The sequence below is a fragment of the Branchiostoma belcheri genome, unplaced genomic scaffold, assembly GCF_001625305.1.
Source record: "Branchiostoma belcheri isolate BF01 breed outbred unplaced genomic scaffold, Haploidv18h27 scaffold106, whole genome shotgun sequence".
Lineage (NCBI taxonomy): Eukaryota > Metazoa > Chordata > Leptocardii > Amphioxiformes > Branchiostomatidae > Branchiostoma > Branchiostoma belcheri.
In genome coordinates, this window is record NW_017802447.1 from 900,367 (window position 1) to 923,712 (window position 23,346).

The 23,346-nt window shown below is 40.5% G+C and overlaps 2 protein-coding genes across 2 annotated transcripts in view; both read right to left on the minus strand.

The window, feature by feature from the left end:
- Nucleotides 1–165: 165 nt before the first annotated feature.
- On the minus strand, nucleotides 166–5,003 carry LOC109479060 (kelch-like protein 13). The gene is made up of 7 exons (XM_019780938.1): nucleotides 4,688–5,003; nucleotides 3,805–3,912; nucleotides 3,088–3,393; nucleotides 2,488–2,618; nucleotides 1,677–2,252; nucleotides 1,257–1,467; nucleotides 166–1,063 (listed from the first exon to the last, which is right to left on the minus strand). Exons 1-7 carry the CDS (start codon nucleotides 4,952–4,954, stop codon nucleotides 842–844), a joined length of 1,821 nt encoding a protein of 606 aa, XP_019636497.1. The 5' UTR covers nucleotides 4,955–5,003; the 3' UTR covers nucleotides 166–841.
- A 1,527-nt stretch (nucleotides 5,004–6,530) lies between these two features.
- LOC109478954 (protocadherin-15-like) overlaps nucleotides 6,531–23,346 on the minus strand; it is a 32,269-nt gene continuing 15,453 nt past the window's right edge. Inside the window, exons 8-40 of the mRNA XM_019780773.1 lie at nucleotides 22,973–23,092; nucleotides 22,519–22,668; nucleotides 22,111–22,222; nucleotides 21,834–21,946; nucleotides 21,178–21,359; nucleotides 20,640–20,784; nucleotides 20,258–20,407; nucleotides 19,795–19,994; nucleotides 19,469–19,601; nucleotides 19,082–19,164; nucleotides 18,672–18,686; nucleotides 18,171–18,261; nucleotides 17,806–17,943; nucleotides 17,404–17,462; nucleotides 17,025–17,262; nucleotides 16,481–16,681; nucleotides 16,100–16,216; nucleotides 15,468–15,605; nucleotides 15,197–15,309; nucleotides 14,871–14,971; nucleotides 14,536–14,679; nucleotides 14,289–14,372; nucleotides 14,094–14,140; nucleotides 13,607–13,813; nucleotides 13,241–13,329; nucleotides 12,827–12,910; nucleotides 12,618–12,686; nucleotides 12,084–12,290; nucleotides 11,060–11,146; nucleotides 10,567–10,603; nucleotides 10,221–10,336; nucleotides 8,955–9,836; nucleotides 6,531–8,132 (exon numbers count right to left, since the gene is read on the minus strand). Coding sequence (XP_019636332.1) covers nucleotides 7,805–8,132; nucleotides 8,955–9,836; nucleotides 10,221–10,336; nucleotides 10,567–10,603; nucleotides 11,060–11,146; nucleotides 12,084–12,290; nucleotides 12,618–12,686; nucleotides 12,827–12,910; nucleotides 13,241–13,329; nucleotides 13,607–13,813; nucleotides 14,094–14,140; nucleotides 14,289–14,372; nucleotides 14,536–14,679; nucleotides 14,871–14,971; nucleotides 15,197–15,309; nucleotides 15,468–15,605; nucleotides 16,100–16,216; nucleotides 16,481–16,681; nucleotides 17,025–17,262; nucleotides 17,404–17,462; nucleotides 17,806–17,943; nucleotides 18,171–18,261; nucleotides 18,672–18,686; nucleotides 19,082–19,164; nucleotides 19,469–19,601; nucleotides 19,795–19,994; nucleotides 20,258–20,407; nucleotides 20,640–20,784; nucleotides 21,178–21,359; nucleotides 21,834–21,946; nucleotides 22,111–22,222; nucleotides 22,519–22,668; nucleotides 22,973–23,092 — 4,980 coding nt within the window. The 3' untranslated portion in view covers nucleotides 6,531–7,804. The remainder of the gene's footprint in view (nucleotides 8,133–8,954; nucleotides 9,837–10,220; nucleotides 10,337–10,566; nucleotides 10,604–11,059; nucleotides 11,147–12,083; nucleotides 12,291–12,617; nucleotides 12,687–12,826; nucleotides 12,911–13,240; nucleotides 13,330–13,606; nucleotides 13,814–14,093; nucleotides 14,141–14,288; nucleotides 14,373–14,535; nucleotides 14,680–14,870; nucleotides 14,972–15,196; nucleotides 15,310–15,467; nucleotides 15,606–16,099; nucleotides 16,217–16,480; nucleotides 16,682–17,024; nucleotides 17,263–17,403; nucleotides 17,463–17,805; nucleotides 17,944–18,170; nucleotides 18,262–18,671; nucleotides 18,687–19,081; nucleotides 19,165–19,468; nucleotides 19,602–19,794; nucleotides 19,995–20,257; nucleotides 20,408–20,639; nucleotides 20,785–21,177; nucleotides 21,360–21,833; nucleotides 21,947–22,110; nucleotides 22,223–22,518; nucleotides 22,669–22,972; nucleotides 23,093–23,346) is intronic.

Consider the following 23,346-nt stretch of genomic DNA (forward strand, 5'->3'; position numbering starts at 1 on the left):
GGAGAGGATGTAGGACTCGGGAGCTATAATAGGTTTGGTAACCAGGCTAGAACTTTCTGAATTCAGTTCCTTGTGCCAAACACATTGTAAATGTCACAAAAATACAATCTCCTTGGCCAAAACAAGTTCTATTGTATAAAAAATATGAATGAAGGAGTAAAGCCATGAAAGATTTATTTTTTATTATTGTGACCTTAGATTCACCTTTATTGAGTTGAAAATATACTATTTATACACTTGTAGAGCATAGCAGCATCTCTAGCCTTGTTACGGCTTATTGCAGTTTAATGTTACATTGCATTGGAGTTACAGTACATGAGTTCTAATTGTTGCATCAGCAAGGTGCCAACTTTTTTCCGTATCTCTCCTCCACCCCATGCAATGCTGCACCAGTATGAAACAGAGCATTTAGCCTACTACAAAATTAGTTGTAGCTATAGCATTCATACACCCACCCTACCAATATTATTGCAAATGGCTATCCCTACCAACAAGGGCAGGAAAAGTATGTACAGGATCACCAAGTTGGACTGTTGCCAATTAGGACAGTCAGCAGGAAGGAGGTTAAAATGGCCAACAACCAAGAGAACATCAGGTCCCATGACCCTTTATTCAACCGCGATGGGGGCGACATCGTCTACCAGATACCTTTGACCCAGTGTCACAGTTCAAAGAAGCCACGTGATAAGCTTCACTGGGTCAGTCTACTGAGGAAGACCAGAGTGACTGGTCGAAAGATCTAGGCTAGGACATTCTACAACAGCGTCCTTGCTCTAGGTGAGTTGTTGTGTTGGATCAAAAGTTTTAACTTTATACTAGGAGAGAACTTGTGTGGCTGTATTTAGTCGGAGTTCTCCTGGTTCTCCTGCCACCAGCGTTTTTCGAACACCATGGTACAGCAGCCGACTCCTGACAGCGGCTCGGGCAGGCCGTGGTTACAGATGCACCACTCGTTCTTGGCAGGGTCAAACTGGCTGATGACTGACAGGAACTGCTGAGTGTCCCACCGGTATCCGCCTAACACGTAGATTTTCTCATCCAGCACGAGACATGAACTTTCACTCTGAAAAACACAACAACAACTATCCTTAGACCTACAATGATGGTTACCTCGGGGTAATAAAGCACTATAAATTCATTTATTTTAGTGGGGACTTAATTTCCTAGAAGAGGAAATGATTTTTTTGCAGTGTTTTAAGTTTGTGGTTGAAAAAATTTCAAACAATTTCATCTACAAGCACAAGGTCAGACAGGACCTGCGGAACAGGCATGTTGGCCATCACAGTCCACTGTCGTGTGGAAGGGTTGTAACACTCCACTAGCTTCAGGTCTATCTCTTCTCCATTTGCGTTCTTCTCATTCCCACCCAGGACGAACATTTTGTTCCCAACTGCCGCCATGTTGTGCCACGCCCTCCTGGTTACCATGCCGGATTCCTCGTGCCAAGAGTTTCCGTCAATGTCATACCTGCGTAAGGTTCACAACAACAATCACACTCCTGGTACTGTGGGAAGGAGACATGTACATGTATCATAACAGAAATTGCAGGTAAAGGATGGATGGATGGATGGATGAATGATAAGAATAACACTAGGCATTAATGATAGCAAAATAACATTCACCCATAAAAATAGATACATGTACACAATAAAACTTAACACAAATGTAAGTCCTACCTATAGACTGTGCTTATTCTCATCATAAGCTGTAGAGAGAACCCTCCTGAGATGTAGATGTTCCCCCCAAGTTTACATCCTGCGTGGCCGTGGAGTGCCTCGGGTAAGTCCGCGACCCTCGACCATAGGTTCTGTTTGGGGTCGTAACGTTCAACAGATGACAGGCAGTTCTCGGTCTGATTTCGACCTCCAATTGCGTACAGACATCCTTGGGCTTCCACAAGGGCAAAATCTGTACGGAGTTCTGTCAACGACGTCACCTGCGTCCAATCGTTTCTCCTGGGGTCGAACCGGAAAACATCGCTGATTCCCGAACGTCCGAGATCGACCGGGTGGTTAACCGCATTTTGTCCACCCACAACGTAAGCAAAGTTGTCTAGTGATGCAACCCTGTGGTATGCCATAGCCTTGGGTAATGTTGGACGGTCCCAACGATTAACCCTGGCTTCCATAACTACCTCGAAAACGCTGTCCATCACGCCCAAGTCGCCCTCCCCGCCCACCACCAGCATGTGTTCCTTCGTGTTCCTGATCCGGGTACGCGCTGTCTGCAAGGCTGGCTGCATCAGGACGTTACTATAATGTTACAGTAATTTGTTTATTTGTCAGTAGATCAATTGTAATGGAATGGGTAACCTGAGAACCTTCATGAAGACACAGTGAAACGAAATAGAGTGACTGACTGCAGCCAGAAACTGTTTCAACAAACATTTTTTTCTTAACCTTCTCCCTTCTACTATTAACCCCATAACCAATACAGTGTCAAACAGCTACCCTAGCATGCTGAAGGTTAAAAAGAAAGCTGACAGACCTGTGGTACTGTCTAGCCTCCTCCAGCAGTGGTTCACAGGTGGGGTTTCTCTTCATGAAGTCATACTGAGACTCCACCACCTCCTTCAGTAGGTCCTCTCTGATCAGGGGAAACCTGATACATGCCATCACCTGCAAAGTGTTAATTGAGGCCGTTTAATTCAGTTCATTTTCTTGGCTATCCAGCACTTCAGAGCAAGATGACAACATACATAACATACACTCAAGGTACAGACATTTTATTACAGTTTCCATGTTCAACTTCAATCTAATTCAGCATTTACCTCTTCCTTCTTTAGATTAAGTTGGCATGGCTAAACACTGTGACGTCCTAAATAAGCTCGAATGGCAGATAGGAGAGAGCTACAAAGGAAAGGTAATCATGGCACAAAGAACAATGGGTTTTTACATCTGATGTATCATCTGTCTCACCTTCCTCAACTTTAAGGCAACAATGACTGTTTCTGATTCGTATTGCAGCCTGGTGTCACTTAATACTGTGCATCTATATGCATATTGTCAAGATGATGAACAAAGAACCTTCTTCCACAGTCTCTTGTCAACCTAATGAAAGTATTCACAGAAAATCAGACCAACAAACCTGTCGTGCATACTGTAGACGTTCTGGCTTGTTCAGTAGCCACTGTGCCGCCACATCAAACAGAGACAGCTCCCAACAGCCCTCCAGATCATCCCTGGCCAGGAAGGAGCAGAGTTTCATGTAGTCCAGCTCCATGAACTCCGGCTCTTCTGTGAACAGTCGGAAGTTTTTGACGATGTGGCTCTCGACGGAAACCCTGAGGTGAGTGAGACCGCACGCGTCTGCGATGGCGAGGACGGCTCGATGGTTCTTCAGCTCCAATCCTTCACGGAGGTAGTTACAGCACACGTCAATAAGGGACTTCACCTGCACAGTGGTGGTGGAAGATGATCCAGAAAGCATTACTTTTAGAACCATAGTAAAAAGTTATGGTTGTCTCCTAGGCTTCTTAAGGCCATAGGGATTGTGAGCTGTTAATCCACTGTGTCTAGGGCACGCTATTGTAAAGCTGAATATAATCCCTCTCCTTCCACCATCTTTTACCAGTACCTCCCCAACCAAAGTTAGGTACCTGGATTGGGGTGAGAAAAGTTGTATAAACTTAGTCCTTCCCAGGTACATAATGTATAGCCTGGAATAAAAGGAATGAAACTGTCACCTCTCAATCTCATGTCTAGCCACTCGGCCATTCAACACCATTAAAATGTAACCGCTGTATATCAACATTTCTTTAAGGAAAGTAAAGACAAGGTTTTATTAAAGTTTTCAGCCACCGACCTGTAGATGGTTGGCTGCTTCCAACACGTCCAGTATGTTGTCAGGTGTGATGCGCACCTGTGCAGTGTACGCATACTCAATCACATGGTGCAGACCTACAGCTGTCACCTGGTCATGCACAGGTGAGGGGACAGAGAAAAAAGCCTTAAGTTATTGCTTTATACTATGCATGACATACATTACAGTTATTAGTGTCATAGTTGTGGATTCATTTGACTACATCTGTTTATTGTTAAGTACAATGTCAAGCTTGAGTTTGCAAATATGATGGTTCAATCATTTTCATTAATTGTTTAATGTTACTTATCTACAGCACTTTATAAACCAATCATTCATATTAGCAATGATTGTCCAATGATTCAACACTCAACAGGAACTGACAATCAAATTTGACATTAGGCTCAAGACAAGTTTTTGAGGCATTGATATGCAAATTCCTTTGTTATATTCCTTTGTTATTTCCTTGATTTGTTTTTGTATTATTGCCTTAATTACTATGAGTTGTGGCTCTTGGTTTGACAAGTTTGTTTTATTACCACCTTACTGAGTTGCGGCATTATATAGTACTTTTACTTTTATTTGTACTAAGTTGACTTTAATTTGTACTTATAAGTTGACTTATCATTTTGTTATATCTGTTATTTTCTTGTATATTTTATTTATGTATGCCTGCAGGGCACATTGAAAAACGCCTTAGTGGCGATATGTACACCCTGGGTAAACAAATAAAAACAAAACAAAAACAAAACAAACAAACAAAAAGGACAGAATGGGAAATTGAAAAATACAAAATGTAGTAACCTTCAAAAATGCATAATTTGCACTATTAATCAATATCATGTTATTTAAAACAGAATGTTGCTTTTCGCCTCTGAGTACTGACCCCCAGCAGTTCTATACAGTTTTCCCTGCTCTCCCTCAGCGGTCCTGTGAACATGGCCCGGAAGTAGTCCGTCAGGGCCGCCATCACCACCCGGTGCACGGGGAAACTCCTCCTCTCCGCCGTCAGCGTGACGTCGCACAGGCTGTCCTCGGCGCGGAGTGCGTTCAGCCCCCGCAGGATGTCCCCGCCGTGCACCTTGGACGTGTAGGTCCGCGTCAGGCTGGCGGGAAGCTGGAGGTCTTCGGAGTGGACTGGCAGTGACGTCATGGCTCCATGTTGTTCACACTTTAATTTGTGTACAACAAAAAAGTAGGTTGTTGGCATGGCAGTGTTGCATGTGATATGCAAATACCTCCTGTTTGTTGTTACACTGTACTTAGTAACACTAGCACAAAACGTTACGATATATCCTACAGAGTGATGCTATAACTACACAAACTCGTGTAACACATATTGAAAGGAGCTTTCGAACAAAAAACATAATGTCATTTTCGTTATCAAAATTATGACGAAACGACAGTAAGTAGTACTGGTATATAAATAATAGAGAGGGAGAGGCGCCCTCGAATGCATGCAAATTTATCAGTCCATAGAAAGTAAATTCAAAGAAACTGGTCACAAATAACACTGTCTCCAATAACATGGGACCATGCTACAATGTTATAGCTTAAAAGGGCATCTTAATATGCCTAAGGTTTTAAATATTCACCGAAAGTATCAGAATGACGTCTGGAACTGTTGCGGTTTTCTTCCACTTCCGCGTTTGTCTTGGGTCACCAAACCGCATCAACAAGTAACTTACAATCCTCGTGAGTACTAGTATATTATCAAAGATAAGTATAAAACATACAAAAAGCAAGATATTAGAAATATGTGTTCGGGTCTATGTTATTCACATACATTGTATTTTCTATCTTTGTATGTGTATGTAATACATTAAAGACTTTCGCGTTTGGATGTTACCTTTGGGGTCACCATTGGGTGCTACCACTCGGTCTCCGAGGGGAGCACAATCATGTTTGACTCTGAGCTGAGGGAAGAAGCTGTAAAGTAGCAGTTGTGTCCACTTCGGAACCGTGACTGTCCAGTTCTGTGCCTGAGCGGGCACTGGACACAGTCTGACTGTCCAGAACTGTGCCCGGGAAGTGCTGTCAACCTTGCCTGCACTGGGCTTGGGGGATAAGCACAGTGTTGTATTCACTACCCTTGCCCCACAGAATCTGCTTGGAGATTAGTATCCAGGACTGTGCTAGGGTCATTTGGCAAACTCAAAAGGCTCATGTGGGGTTTTCAAGGTTTATGTTCTTTTTCAGATGAACTGAACTCATCTTATATAGCAGCGTTTCGGTTGATATAACCTTAACTGTTTAAAACGACCTATTTCTAACCGGCTGCTGATAATACATGTAACCTTAACTGTCATAAAGTTACTGACTCTGCCATCATTGTGAACTGACCTTGAAGTGTGCTCTTTTGCTCAATGATGACTGTCCTCTGCTGGCTAACACCAATTGTCCTTTCCCACCATCTTGAAGAAGATATTGGGCAGCTACATTATTATATTCCTAGCTGTCAAACCATCTGCCACTAAGTTTGGGGGACACTGTTTTATTAATCGCTCACCCTGCAGGATCTTTGTAGGATTTACAGCATTGTAGCAAACTTTTTTTTTAAGTTCAAACATTCATGCATGCTTGGGTGTCATCCACTCTCACTCAACACATATGGAGAGACAAAGAGTATAATTAGTTATCAATTAGGTATCAATTCTTTCCAGTTTAATAATACTGATGATGTGCAAGCAAAGAAGAAATAAAAAAGTGATATGCTACCATTTATATATAGGAGAAAAAAAACCCTCTTGCAGATTGATGTACTAACTCAGTTTTACTACAATATGTAAACATGTCTACAAGAACACTAAACAGACGTGCACATTATTCAGTCTTGCTCAATTCAATTACAATATTACCTCCACATTGTGACTATTGCATACCTCTTTGGTCACATAATGGCAACAAGATACTAGAACATTCACAATATACTCACACACTCCAAATACATGTATCACAGACTTTAATATACTTACAGCTTTTGGCAAATGCACAGGCCTTACTTCATAAATCCATCTTTTGTGAGAAGAAAATTTTCATGAAAAGAATTGGAATTTTTAGGGAGCCCAGAAGGCTATTTTGATGGAAAATGCTGGTTCCATAGGACAACTGTGATACTGTATCATACTTGTAGTCTGGAGACTCCTAGCTGGGTATTCTAATTTACTGTTACATGGTTCATTTTAGAACATTTTTTTTTTACAGTTTTACAATCACATTCTCTCATGTTGCAGTGATTTCATGAACTTCAAGGTGTTCCATTAGCTCTGTCAGCTTAACTGCTTCAAAGTTATTCTATACCATTGTCCATATTTCAAACGGTAAGATTCCATAAATTTACTTAAAATTGAGATTGTTTGCCTTGATTTTGGAACACCCTCTCCAGAGTGAAAAAGTCAGTCTGTACAATGTATATTGGTGTCACTGGTACGCATAATGCAATTTGGACCCAAACCTTAGAATAATTAAGAGACATGGATACACACCATAGTCTATACTCTGCAAACAACTCATTATAAAATTCTGTCCACCAGGGACATACACACAGTACGGTGAACAATATCCATGCTTAACCTCAAAATAACAACAATAGCTACGGTAACTTACCTATAGTAACATCTAATATACATCTTTCTCTATGCAATCATTATACTAGATGGCACCAGAGGAGTACAATAAGATACAGGGCACATCTTTCAGCACTTGTACAAGTCATGTACACTTTTTATACTACACATATAGAATTACTAGCTGAGGTACAACACTTTCAGTACAATGCAGACTAATCACTTGTTTTCTTTGAAATTGTAGCTTGAGAGCACACAGCATCTTTGTGTTCTATTGGAAGGTTTTGTGAAATTGTTCCGTCAATCTTTAGCCACTTGATACATACTGACACATCATGTGAATCTACTCTTTTTAAAAACGTCTCCCTACTGCCTAACCGGTTGACCAGCACAAATTTGGTGCCAAAAGGCTACCATAGCAGGCTGAAGGTTAATCCTCACAGCAGAGTGATGGGAACCCCCTGGGCATCATGACGTCCCTTCAGTCTGTCACCCCCCTGACCGGCAGGGGGGGTAGACTGCTTATTCTGTTGAGGTTGGGACGTTGGACCCTCATACGGGACAATGTCCAGATCCTCAGCTGTTGGTGCCTTGAAGGTGCTCATCATGGTTGATTGGTACTTTGTTGCTGGGTTCAGCTGGACATCATGGCTGCCCCTGAAAGCTGTGGACTCAACCTCCACATCAGCAACTTCATCATACGGTGTGATCTGTGGCTCGTCTTCTGAGATCAAGCGTTGCTCGCTCCTGTTGTCCACAAAGGATCTGAGGGAAAGAGATCAAACATGCGATAAAGTTACATCATAATCTGCCTTCTGCAGAGTTATGTTTCAACTTTCTGCTGAAATGTCTATGTGATTTTAAAGCTTTCATCTATGTCAAGGTACTTAATCTCTTCTACAAATTTTATAGAGTGGACTTATATTTCTCAGTGGCTCAAAGTCTTCAAATTCAAAGTAAGCAGTGTTATGTTGCATCTATTATAATAGTATTGTGATGAAATACCAGCCCTTTGCAAATGGAACAGTATGTGCAATGCTGTAAAATGAGTGAGTGGTTAGTCATGGTTCACATGTAATACATGCAGTAGTACATTGATAGTTGCTCAATGTGCATCCATCACCAGCTTTCCCTGTGAGTACCAAGAAACAACAAAATTTACCTGCAAATCTCAGTCTTCTCCTGTCAAGAACAAGTCCAGACAGCAGAGGGAAAAGAGTAGAAGAAGCATAATATCAGTGTACAGCTTACAGACAGCAAAGAAATTACACATAATGTTATATAGTCCTGCAGATCAATAAATTCACCACCAGAGATACAGCCCTCTTTAGTTTGTGTCTGCCAAACACATTGCAAAACCCATAGCATTTTGATAGATCTTTGAAGGTCAGTAGCTGGCTCTAGCTTGTTAAAAAAACCTATGAGAGCAAAATCATACAATGACCTAGGACAAATGACTGCACTAGTAGTACAGTACATGTACCAGATTATTTTAAAGTATATTTCAATTACAAGGCGGTATAACATCACATGCAAACACAGATTACAATCTATCAGTTCTCACCCGGTACTGTCTACATGCCTGACATTTTATCTACAATCTCTTTGAAGGAAGATTTTCTTCTCCTCGGCCGTCCTTGTCTGGGCGAGTCTCCGCCACTCTCTGCAGATGACGAGTCACCGGCAGACGACGACATTGAGCGGCCACTTTCAGAACTTTTCCGTCCATTTCTCGGAACGGGGGATGCCAGAGTGAGAGGTACGATTCTAACCGGGACCCCCCGGGCTGTCCTGAACTCTCTCCTGCTGGGGAGGTGGGCAGTGGTACTAGGGGGTGGTGCATTCTGGGAGATACCAGAGCGGGCAGGGCTGCTGAATGGGGTGCCGGTGCTACAGGGGATAGAAGGGATCGGGGTGCCCCCAACAGAGGTGTACCCAGAGGTAGGGAAAGAAGGAATGGATGGGCCACCAAACTTGGAGTAAGTGGCACTTGATGGCAATGGGTGGCTGGAAAAGGACGTTCTTCCACTGGTTGGTGTTTGGCCACTCAGAGGGCTGTGGAAACTTCCAGACGGCGTTCTCACACACCCTATGGGCACATGGTACTTCTGTGGCACCGTTAACAGTGGTCCGCTACTGGTTGAAAAGAGGCTAACAGGACTGTCTTCTCCTTCACTACTTGATGCATCTGCATCGATAGCAATTATGCTGTCTCTGTCGAAGAAGTCAGGAGGGGGACCGGGAGGGTAGGGAGGTGGCACGTTGGCACTCTCAAAGTCGGTGTCCACACTTTCAGAAGAAGCCATTGGGACATGATGGCAGCTGATCAGAGGGGCGACAGTTACGGGGACACGGCGACATCTGAAGGGGATCTTGGGAATGTTGTAAGTGTAAGTGCCACTGCTGGTCGGAGTGTCAGCTTCGTAAAGCATAGACCACCCACTACCAAGAGAGCTGTACAGAAGAGGTCTGCAGAAGGACAGAGAGCAGTAGAAGACAGAGAAGAGGTAATGAGTAAGGAAAGTTCATATATGTCAAGAAAAATAGTGAAATGATACAGGTAGGGACAAATACACAATGTACTGTTAACACATGTACTGTTGTCATAATTTACATGAAGTTTTATGTGGTTTAAAAGGATAACTTGAGAAGCAAGAGGAAAGCATAGAATGGAGCGAGGATGCAATATTTCTGGGAGGTAGACTTGGAACAAAGGCTCTTCTCTTTTTTTAAATGTTAATATTGCAGGTGAAGCAAAACATGTCATTCTCATAACATTGTCACTTTACATCAGAAAATTCCTAGTGATTTTCCAAATCCAACATAATGAAAAGTAATGTGCTCCATACACACCCTTTGTCAAACACTGGGTTCCTCATCTGTATTGCATAGAAGCTGCCGTCCTCAGCCTGGAACACTACATCCTGCTCATTGGGGTCTGTCCCCTCTGGGATCTCCATCGCTACTTCCTGCAATAATGTAGGAATCAATCAGTCAATCAATCAATCAATCAATACTTATTCAAACAAATCAGAGACAAAAGTCTGAATTGTGAGAAAGAAACTACAAACAATTTGAGATGTAAAAGAATTAAGCCCATGGTCTAAATTCAATAAAACACATAAAAATATTCACTTTGAAAAATAAGGCATACCTCCCACTGGCATATAAGTTCATGACAACAAAATCTTTAACTTACCTGTGACTCGTAGGCCCTGAGATATGGTACTCCACCACTGAAATAAACATTTAGTCACATTAAGTACACATCAAATCATTGTCTCACAATCAAAATGTTCATGAGGTAAAATAAGGATTTTCTTTCGTGATGAAGTAAATATGTCAATGAGTGCAAAAAACTAATACCATCTAAGTCTGACAAAAAATTGTATTGAGAATAAAGATAGCTTTTTTGGTAAAGATTGAAAGTTTTTTGTAATGCCATGAAAATCAAACAATGAGAGGTTAACAGTAACAGATTATAGTAAAATGAAAACTACAAAGGTTGGTAAACAAACTGTGAGAAGGTAGTGGGGAAAGATGCTCACAAGAAAGCTATGACAGCACAGATAAGGAAGGCCTAAACAGAAAGAGATGAAGAACAAAAATGATGTCTTAAATGTGTGTGATTTTGGGAAATACAAAGACAGAAGCTAAGAAATGATATGAACATAAAGCAAATATGAACATACTTGGTGTTCGTGCCATCTAGCTCCTCATACGCATTATAGTTGGGAATGTATAACAGCCTGTTCTTCCGCATCAGAGCATTCTTCCGCCTAGAATGTTGTAAGGAATCGTAGATTTTCTTGTTTCATTCTTTGGTCTAGTTTTTCTACCAGGGTTTATTTCTATTCGGTCAGATTACATTGGTCTTTTCAGATTCAGAAAGGCACTAAAAATCTACAATTTCACTAACTTACAAAATTACAGCAGCTTACTAGTTAACATGTAGACATGTAAGGTTGAAAACATTCACAAGGTTGATAAGGCACAGTTAGGATCCACAATATACACACAACACAACACAATACAATGCATTAAAACTATTCTTGGACTATTAAAGCTAATGAATGATTTATCACCCACACAGTATCATGCTTTTTTTAGTCTATCCAAAACAAGCTTTCTTTGTTTTTGTTGTCTCACCTTCAACAACACAACAGGTTGAACAGAGTTGCTGAGCATTGCGATGGCGGGAGGGGAATGTTAGTGGGATAACATGGATGGATTCAGCAGAAGTATGAAGACCATGAAATGTTAATGACTGACCCAACCATAAAGCTGGTCCCTTTCAATTTGGGAAGACATTGGGAAGTTGGGAAATTTGATTTAACTTCAATTCTTTGCATTGATACATTAGAATGTCAATCAGGAGGCAATGCTTTGCCATGTATTTTGACATAATAATACAGAATGGTACTCTCCTTGGTGCTGAAAGTTAGTGATAATCAGATTTTTCAACTTTCCAGTGTCTTCCCTTATTTTCAGTATCCTGTTTCTTAATGGTCATCATGCACATTGTCCCAATTTCTCTCTCCAAATTAATTGCAATCACTAGTGTCTCCCCCAGTTACTCCAAGATTACCAAAAAGCTATTATCCTGTGCCATTATTATGACAGAGCATTTCAGTAGAAAATTTCTGTAATTCCTTGAGTTGGAGAACAGTTTTCAGACTCTCATAGTCACTTTCAGTTAAACGGATCCCTCCTTACCGTCTCCATGTGATGATGATGACTATGATGCCCACCACACTGGCCAGAAAGATAAGACAGCCGAGTGCGATGAGCGCTCCCTCAGTGAACGACAGACTGGTCGTCATGACCTGTCTCTCCTCGGGGGCACGGACCTCCAACACCTCATCTCCAGGAAAGAAGCTGCCAAACAGCTTGTTGATTTCATCCATTTTGGATGCTAAAATTCTAAAAAAAAAGAGAAATGTGACAATGAAAAACTGATTCTAAACTAGACAAGTAATATTTGCAAAGCAAATGCAAGATGTTTACCTTCACACAGTCTGGCCTAACAAACTACTGCTCTGTTTATTTACTACAACACACATATATGTATGGTGACCAGCCCTTCCAACTCTGTCCTGCCACTTGCAACATGTAATCTACCGGTATCAACACAGGGTGTCTGCTACAGCACCAGTTACCATGGTGACAGGATGTCAAAGTTTTGAATTCACAATTAGAGCAGAAATAAAATTTTACAAGGAAGGAGGAGACATGATTAACAGTACTCACTCTAATATTCTCTCTTTGGACATTGGCTGATTTGTCTCTTTGTCTAATATATAGAACCCCACCTCCGTCCTGGAAAAGGAAAGGTATTAATTAGGTCAGGAAATACTATACAAAATTGATATGAAATATGCATGTACAGGTACACCATTACACAGACAGACAGATATGAAACATATCATGTAAAGGTGTAAATATGATCCAAGTCTTACTTTGTGGCATCCACAGTGCCTGCTTGCACACTGGGGCTGATGTTGTCAATCACTGCAACTCCTCCAGTGATGTTGGACAGCAGGCTAGAATGGTTATACAAACATACAGTATGTAATTTGGTAAAAATGGTAAGTTGCCATGCTCATGGTAAGTCTCCCCAACAAGTTGAAACTTTCAAGTATTGAAATTGATGGCTGTTTACTCTGCCTACACCTTATTACCTGGCATAGAAATACTACATTGGTCCTCTCCTTGGTGCTGAAACTACTGTGATCAGTATTATCTCGGACATACTGTCTCTTTCAGCCAATGAATTACATAATGTTGGTATCATCTATTTGTAAAATCAAATCTTCCAAGAGAACTGGCTGGAGCTAAAAGCTTTGAAAAGAAATTTAAGATGAACATCATACCTTAGGAGCTTGTCACGGTTTTCGTCCACCATGGTTGCTGGTGCATTCCCCACCAAGATGACTTTATTGTCTTCACTCATTACTGCAACCTGTTTGAACAAACCAATTTTTAGACATATCAAACATACTCTTGAAAATACTTCAATTTAACTGTTTGCATCACATAACTTGTTAGCTTACATAACAATAGTTTTGTGCTTGGAAGTCAGAATTGATTAAATGGAGTCCTTCCTGTTTCTGGATATTCACCCCTTAAATGTCATGGTTGTTGATAAAAACTAATGTCTGCATATCAAGGTTATGCAGAAACAATTTGTCACAAAGAACAGTAGGACCCTTTACCAGTATACATATACACATACTTACCAAAACTTGAGCAGATGCTATGTTGTTGCCATCAGATGCCTCTACAGTGACTGTCAGTACTTTCCCCATCTTCCCAGTAAAGGGTACTGCTGCCTTTATGACCCCTGTTGACCCTTCAATGGCAAAATTGCCTGTGTAATCTTCCTCCCCAGATGGCTTGAGTGAGTAGTGGACAGTACTGAAGTTCCCACTGTCAGAGTCTGTGGCCTGGCAAACAATGTGTGCAAACTGTTAGATGGTCTACTACTACTACTGGGGTACTACTACTACTTCTGCTACTACTACACATTTAATACAACTGGATAATAAGTGCAGAATTTCAAACAATCCTATGCAACAAAGGTTTTATACATTTGAATCAACTTTGTACTTATGTTGGATTTTCATTTACCATTCACAATCTTTAAAATTGATGAGTCTCTGTACTTTTGTACAGTCAGCAAAGTTTCTATATTAAGAAGAAATATTAATTAAATACAAAACTTACCTCAACCTTCAGAATACTTGCAAATGTGCCAATATTCTCAGTGACTCCTGAGTTAACAGAGATAAAAATACATGTATTAACGTGTTTTACCTTCCATTTAAACCTCATCATGAAAACATATTGAAAACTTCAACAGTTGAAGTAAGAAAACAGAGAAATTTACAGTTGTAGTGACAAAGCTCCTGAATCTCCCACCTGTGATATACTCCTCCTGAGTGAAGACAGGAGGGTTGTCATTTTCATCCTGAAGGGTGATGAGGATCTCTGCATAGTCAGGATCTACAAGACAAAACCAAGAAACTTCTTGAGACATAATCAGAGACACCTGCACCTATCATCCTTCTGTTGGTCACACCAAAACTGACTACATTGTACCTTAAAACAAAAGAAACGGAGTTAACATAGCAAATACATGCATTTGTTTCCCAACAATGTTCCTTACCATCTGCCTCTGTGGCCCTTCTCCTCCTCTTCCTCAGTGGTTCATCACTGTATGCCCTAATAAGGAGTCTGTAGGACACGACTGTTTCATGATCTAAGGTCTTATTCACATAGACCACACCTCCTGAATCTATCCGGAAAATTCCTGAGGAAAAAAAAACAGTGACTTACATTCACTAGTGAATATTTTCCTCATAAAATTTTAAAAATTACATCTAAAATACATAGTGCTGTTTAATATTCAACATAAAAAGTGATATACATAGTATTACACATACCCATGCATACACACACACACACACACACACACATGCACACACATATAAAACACATTACCTGCATTATTGCCCCTCTCTATGTTGTATGTTGCTGCTCCTTCAGCAAACACAGACACAACATCTGTTCCTACTGGGGTGTTCTCACTAAGGGAAGGCACTCTGGCAGGAAACAGGCAAGTTTCTATTTCAGTAAATGGTTCAGATGATCTTATTCCCAAACATTTCCATAACATGCTGATTATCAATGTTGAACCCTCAAACACATTCATTTGGTAAGTTGATATGACTTGAATACATATGAGCAGTTTGGATGGTCCACTATAACTGGGAAATTATATGCCAGTATTTCCATTAAAAAGTTAGTGGCCTCCCGTGAATACTCACTCATAGAGGTTTTTCTGAAAGACGGGTCGGGTGTCAGAGCTGAGCACCGTGATGCTGACTGTTGCTTGTGATGACATGACAGGATCACCTCCATCATAGGCCTCTACTACCAGCTAGGGATAACAATGACAAGGACACAGCAAGTTAGATATATGGATGATCTCCTCCTGGAAACCTAGTGGTTTTGTCTTACATACAAGGAAGTTAAGCACATCTGCATGGCAGAACTGCATATTGCTAATAATGTGTAGTTTAGCAGAGGATGCAGTACCTGATATGTGTCCCCTGGTGACTCCCTGAGGTTGACCCTTGTAGTGACCACACCTGTGTCTCTGTCCACCCTGAACAGGCCTGCAGCCATGCTGTCCTCATCAGCTAGTCTGTACAGGACCTGGGAGGATGGGGTGCCCTGAAAAAAACAAAGGAACAGTGGGGTTCATTTGGAGCGATGATAAAACCAAGGATTGTGCAGGAAGTTGACTAAACAACACAAAGGAACAGTTTAATTAGTACTTCTGGGTTCAGAAGTATTGTTTTGGGTGGTTTTTTCTGTGGGTTTGTGTGTGTGCTTGTCCAGACAGAGTAGGTTGACAGCACATGGATGGGGGAAAGATGGTCAGGCAGAATGACAAAAAAGGTCAGGCACAGGAAATAGTGTGAACTTCGGAGAGAACAGGTTACCAGTATGAGGGTGGGGAAGATTGACAGACAAAAGGTCTGACACATCTAATGGGGTGAACTTGAAGGTCATGAAACTCCAAAATACTTCCAATATGTCTGATATTTCTTGTTTAAAAGACAAATTACAAATATAAAATTGGTTGTCACAGATGTTATACATGTATAAGCCTACTCTCCTTCCTTCCTTCATGGAACATTGACTACCAGATAAACTTCACAAACCTTCACATCATTGTCAGTGGCATTTACAGTGGTGATGTTGGTGCCAACCACAGCATTGTCCAGCACCTCTGCTGAATACACATCCTGACTGAACAATGGGCCAAACTCATTCAAGTCCTGCAGGGACAGATAACAGACACAAGAGTCAACATCTGACAAAACTATTTTAATATTTAAAGAAATAGGTGTACAAAATCATGTACGTTGCAGCAAGGAGATTCATCAATCAATCAGATACAATAAAATACATTAGACATATATGATTATGCTCTATACTGTTTTTTCTCCTCTATCATGTGAAATTGTCCACAAAATAACTAAAATGAAAATAGCTTACACAAAGTATCAATTTGCTGAATCACTATTATATACACCACTTACATTCACGGCCACTACGACTGTGGTGTTGCCTTGATTTTCACCATCATCTGCCTGTACTACAAGAGTATATTCATGGCCCACTTCATAGTCTAAAGGCTGTAGGTTGGACAGTTGCCCGGTAGTGGAGTCAACAGTAAACAGGGAGGTGTCTCCATCAGCTATGGAGTAGGTCAGACTGGGGTCCAGGTCAGCATCTGTGGCCTGAAAAAGAAAGCCATGGTTTCATACGTGTACAAAAATATACAAGGCCAGTGACAACAAGATAGGATAACTGTACAGTATTTGCTGACCAACTGAAAAAAAAACACTACTGGATTATGGGTCAATGAAGGTAAGACATCCAGGTAATAAGATACCAGTTACTCAAGCAACTGGATATATTTTGAAAATAGATGTTTCAAGAAGTGACTGGGTGCTACTGAGGTTCTGGTAGTGGATTCTGCCTGAAATGTCTCTTTCAAAACTTTGAAGAACCTACATTTCAGGAGGAATACAACTAATATACTGAAGATACACATATTTTCAAACTCAGTTGTAATCTCACCTGCAGAGTTAGAAGAACGGTCACGTTTGCGTTTTCGTCCAACACGACTTCATATAGATCTTGAGGGAATTGAGGACTGTTGTCGTTAATGTCTGTCACATTTACAGTGAGAGTTATGGAGGAGCTTCTCCCATCTGGTGCTTTGTCATTTGCAGTGACCACTAGGATGTACTGGTCTTGTTCCTCCCTGTCCAGCTTTTGGGTGGCGTAAATAGCTCCCTCAGGAGTGATTTCAAAACTACAAGACAAAAGCAAAATCAGCATCATTATTTGTTCAAAATCAGCCTTGTAGTAAAAAGACTGAATTGACTTTTAACAATACAACAATATAGGACCTAACAATCATAAACAGGCTTCTGTCTTAATTACATGTACTTACCTTGAAGATACTAGATGATATTCTACTTCTCCTTTTGCTCCGATATCAGCATCAGTGGCCTAGAAAGAATAACAACATAATGCAGACTTTCATTAGTGTGAAAGAGTGTAAGATCAATCATTCTATTAAAGAGTGCATCATTTCACAGTATGATGAAGACTTATTTCACTTCACATATCTTAATTGTTGCAGAATGTTGTTCACACATTGGTTTTATAATCTTACAATGATAAAGATACAAGCACTAGCAGTCAAACCTGCCCAAGAAGGCTACTCAGCCTCTCAGGGCACCAGGTGGCTTTCTTGAGCTTGCACATATGGAGGGAAATTTAGGGACTGGGAAAAGGTGCTGTTATCACTAACAAAGTGGTAACTTGGGCAGGTTTGACTGTATACACTTACCTCCACCATTCCGATGTATACAGGTGGGTTTGGGTCCTGTTCCTCCTGAATTGTAAACTCGGTGGGAAAGGAGGAGTTGAAGATGGGGTTGTTGTCATTGATGTCTGTCACAACAACTTCTACTGTAGCTGTCGCTGTCTGTAAACAAGAGAAATATGATATTATTTTCTTGTGTTCTGATTCAAAGAAAAGGGAGTTTAGAATGATACGAATATAATGGTGACTTCGTAGTATGTCTTTATAATAGCAAGCTTTTTGTAGGCTATACAAAGACAATGCCTGCATAATATGTACTGCTAAATAAATCTACTAGAAAGTTAGTGGACTAAACCAGACTGATAGAAATTCATTCAACAACAACTTACCCCATTTTCATTCCCATCATCCACCAGGACAATCAGGGTGTATTCTGAGATATCTTCTCTATCAAGTTCTCTGTTCAAAATGATCTGTCCTCTGTGATAGCACAAAACATGATTGTTACAGGACTGGAAAACTGTTCACAATGCAGAAATGACTTCATTTATTGAAAAGACAGCCAACTATGACAGACTTATTGTGCACTCTAATGGTGTGGCAGACAAACAATTACAACAAGAAGGGTAATTACATTCACTGCACAGATGAAAGAGAAGAGGCACAAAATGAAAAGGGTGTTAATCTGGCTTATTTCCTTGAGATGCCAGAACTCAAGTCATATATTTCACACTCATGGTAGTTTGTGTTAGTTTGTAGGTTATATAATTGTAGGAGCAGAAATATACAAGAACACAGCAACAACATCACACAGCAAAACTTTTGACACAAGCAGGCATTTGTGTATAGTAGGGTTAATAAATAGAAATAACCAGCATGTCCCTACTCACTCCTCTGTGGCATTTCTGTATTAGAAGCAAGCAGACAGAGAAGAAAAAGACATTTAGGACATTACTAAACATCAAAACAGATATTATGATATCATTAACCCTAATCAGTAGCATATTTTTGTAACACACCAATATTCTGATATCAAGATATTATGATATTGAGGAAAGCATTAACTCTACTCAGTGACATGTTTTTTAATGAGGAAGCATTGTCACTTCAGGCTGTTTTAAATGACAGCTTTCATCTGTAAAATGATTTCAAAGGGAATTTCTCGGTCAAAAGTATCTGTCTCTCTAGAACATGACTATACTATGTCATTTTGAGGCCATACAACATTAAAAAAGTATTCAATACATCCTCTTTACAAAATATAGAAAAGATGCTCTTGTGTTGAGCACTGGAAACTCACACTTTTCTGGAGATGTTGAAAGTGTTGTTAGGATTCCCGTCAGCAATCACAAAGTGAAGTGGTTCCCCCTCAGCATCAAATGCCTGCAATGCAAAACCATAAACTGCTGTCTTACCGTTTCCTATACAAATATGGGACCTAAAAGTTATTTCAGAGTGGAAGACATTAACAGTGTCTTTCTCTTCTGAACTGCAGTGTCTGTCCTTAGTGCTGATAGATCAGATGTTATTGGTGTTTAATATTCAGTGACTTTTCTTGATCTCATTTGAGGTACAAAGCTTGCTCTACTTGATTGCAGCAATACCTGTCCTTGGTGCTGATATACATGTAAGTGTTATAAGGACAATTCTCTTGCTCATATTTGAGGTACAGAAAATCCAGACTTACATGAACTGTAGTCAGGGACGTGCCAATCTGAGCTCCCTCACTGATGGAGACATAGTACCTGGCAGGGTCAAAGGTCGGCCTGCTCTGGTTGTTTGCTGGGATGACTCTCACCTCCAGAGTAGTGACAGAAGACCTGGGGGGGGGGTATATTCAATATGCAAGATGTAGTGAAGCAGTATTGCACTATTAGCTAATGAAAAGCATCATGCTCTGTCCATCTGTCTCTCATGAGTCTGAGGTAGACAGATTTTTCTTTTAAAGATAGTATACTGTAAACAACACAAGCTGCAGAGAGAGTAAAATACAAAATAACATCAGTTCCATACTTGCGTTCATCCTGCGGAGCCCCATCAGCGGCCATGACTGTGAGAGTGTACACCTCCCCAGTCAGCAGACTCTCCTCCTCCAGGGTGACCGTCCCGTTCCGCCCGTCCACAGCAAACTTGTTCTGACCGTTGTTCGTCACATGCAGGATGCTGAAGGTAACTTCTCCGTACGCACCCCCGTCACTGTCTGTCACATTCAGCTGTAGTGTGGGGAACATACTTCATGAATAGCTTAGTTCAGATTCATTGATGGTGTCATGTTTTGGTCACCATGCTCTGTATGTTCATTCTGTTGTTCAACCTTACTGAGATTTGAAAATGAAGGCAACTTTTTTTCTTCATATGCTTGTTTTAGTTTTGGGATACCCAAAGGATGTCATCCACACATAATCAAATCAGCCTTAGGTGAAAACAAATTACTGACACAACATCAAAGTGAGTATTGAGCACACTGTTTTCTCACCTCATAAACCACATGCCCAGTTAGAGCGTCATCCTTGAGTCTGGTGATGTAGGGACCAGGAGGGTGGAACTGTGGGGTGAAGTCATTCCTGTCTACCACTGTCACCACCACTGTAGTCGTGTTGGTCAACTCACCATCACTGGCCATCACCTGAAAGGGTCACAGTTCTTAGGCCAGGACATAAGCCATAGTCCACTGTTCATTGTGCTTGTAGAAAAGAGCTAGAGAATTTCCCCAGTACAAATATAGTGAACCTGTAAATGTAAATACTGTATATAGCATCTGTCTTCTCTGTAACAACCAGTGCAAGAATAGCTCAAACTATGTACCAGCTATTTAACACAAACAAGCAAATAAACTCAAAGAAACCCGATGTACTCACAGATAACTCATACGTATCCTGTTCCTCCCAGTCCAGACTCTGAGTGATGACTAGGTACTGCACATCACCCACCGGTCTGAGCCGGAACTTGTCAGTGTGGTTCAGTAAGGTGTACATCACTTCTGTTCCATCCAGATCCACAGCCCTGCAGTTATTCATGGACAACTTTCAGTCATCACACTTCAAGTAGAAAGCCATATCTTCCCTTTTGTCAGCATCTGTACAGCCGGTATAACTGCCCTTTCGCATAACACACCAGCATGTTGGCAGAAAGTACTGCGCCAACTTATAATGTAAAGTACTTCAGCAGGACATCTTCTTTAGGTCATATTTGTGTATCCAAGGATGACATCCTGTCTGTAGTTTTCAAATATTGTATTAGGAAAGAAATCTTATGCAACAGGCAAAATTATGATGCAACATTGACCAAACATCCAACAGAAACTATGTTTAGTGCAGGCGTAGTGCGTTCTGCCGATGTGCCAAAAACAGTAAAGAAACTTTCAGTGTGATTCCAAATATAAGATGATGCATGTACCTTATCTCCAGTGGTTCTGCCCCATCCTGTGTGGTCACCACAGTTGTACCAGTTACAGTGTTCTCTGCCACAAACCCCACATACCCCCGCTCTTCAAACTGTGGGGTGTGGTCATTCAGGTCCAGTACTGTGATCAGGAGGTCAGCGTATGCTGGCTTTGGGTCATTTCTGTCCTGCTCTGCCTGTGGAAGGACAAATAGCATAACATTCAATAGGTTGAAAATTATTACAAATTTAAAGTTTGCCTCTATCATTTTAAGCATACCAATGTTGTAATAATTTAATATTCTTTATTGTGTCTTCATGCCCAGATGGGCTAATTGCATATACATGTATAACCAAGGTTTTACTACAGATGTGAATAATGAATGTCCTATTCTGTCTGTGGGAGGAAAAGAAACATCAATAACATTCAGTAGTCTAAGATTGAAAATTATTACAAAAATTTGCCTCTATCAGTAAATGGTATTTAAGGGAACCAGAACTTTGTTTCAACACATGATAATCAACCAGGCTTACTAACATCATAATAATCGTTATGATATTCTTTATTGCATGTTCATGCCCAGATAAGCTAACTGCACATATGACCAAATAAGGATTTACTACAGATGTGTGAATCATGAACGACTTATTCAGCTGAGTTCTTAATTTACCTTGATAACGATGCTGAACATCTGGTAGTCCTCTCTGTTGACTGCTCTCTGCAGGCTGACTTCACCAGTGGAGTTGTCTATGGAGAAGTACTCTCTGTAAACTGATGGATTTCCTGCAACCAACATCATGCAAAGAAATGAGCTCCTCTGAAACACAAATAAATGGCAGTAGCATATTGCACCAGATTATTTTTTAAAATTTTATTCCCACTGTAATCATTGTCATTACGTACTTTATTTTTTGATATCAGTATTAGTATCATTTTTAACTCATCACCTGTAAAGAAGCTGTAGACAATGTTGGGTCTTTCCTCTTCTGGCTGAATGTTCTTGTCCTGATCTACTGCTGTGATGCTGTTGGGGCTGACTGGGATGGGGTTTAGTAATGCCTGAAAAGGAAATTTTGAACTTGAAGAAAAGCATCTACAACTTAAGACTACGACAAATATTTTATGGAACAGTAAACATTTGTTATATCCTTCTTTATTCAACTGTAATACTATTCATATGTTTATGCTAGGTAACATACTATGTGATATAATACTACACTAAGAGAAGTAGGCAAAAATTTAAATAACAAAAAGGAAATCAAGTAAAAATCAATATCAATGAGTATGGAAATAACATTCATACAATCAACATTGACTTTATGAAGTGGCCTTGCAAGAATAGCTGAAGACATTACCGGTTCAGTTTTCTCTGTAACATTAGCCATGTATGTGACAGGGTCACAGCAAGGCTCAAACAACGGTCCCAGGTCATCTCCATCCGTGATGTTGACTGTCACAATGGTGTGGGCTGTGTTCTTGCTGGGGTCCTGTTCATCTGCTGTGTCCTATACAGATAAAACAATACATCTGGATGACCTGAATAATTTGGGGTTTTGTTTTGGGGCTGCCCACCCCATTTATATAGAAGTTGGTAAAAACCATACAGGCTTAAATCCTACAATGGACAGCAGCTGTTGATACTAGTGACACATGTAGATGAATCATACCACATACAGCACAGGGCCATCAATTTATTTTGCTGCATTTCCTGAAGATACTGCTGAAATGCCAAAAATCACCATGTTTCTTCGGGACCTCAATATCTACAGAGTACATAAAACTAGTGCAGAAGTAGTCATAAAATCTTACCCAGGCCTCCACCTTCAGACGATATTGTCTGGGTGGCGCCATACTGTCATAATCCAGTTGTCTAGAAACAACAATTGCCCCAGTCTTTGGTAGTGGAATGTTGAAGAACTCATCTGCAACCTGGGGAAAACAGGACAAACATGCTCAAGTTTTACATACAAATACTTTCACTGTGACACATTTATGATGACTTCTATACAAGAAAGTCTTAATATTCTCTTGTACATTTTTCAATACAGGTAAAAAGTTCTTTCAGTATTTGCTGGTAGAAAGAGTCTCAGGTGCATAATCTCATCCAGTCCTCATTACAAATATGGTGCCAAAAAATAGGCTAAACTGGGAGAGCAGAGCAAAGTAAAGTTGTAAGGATACTT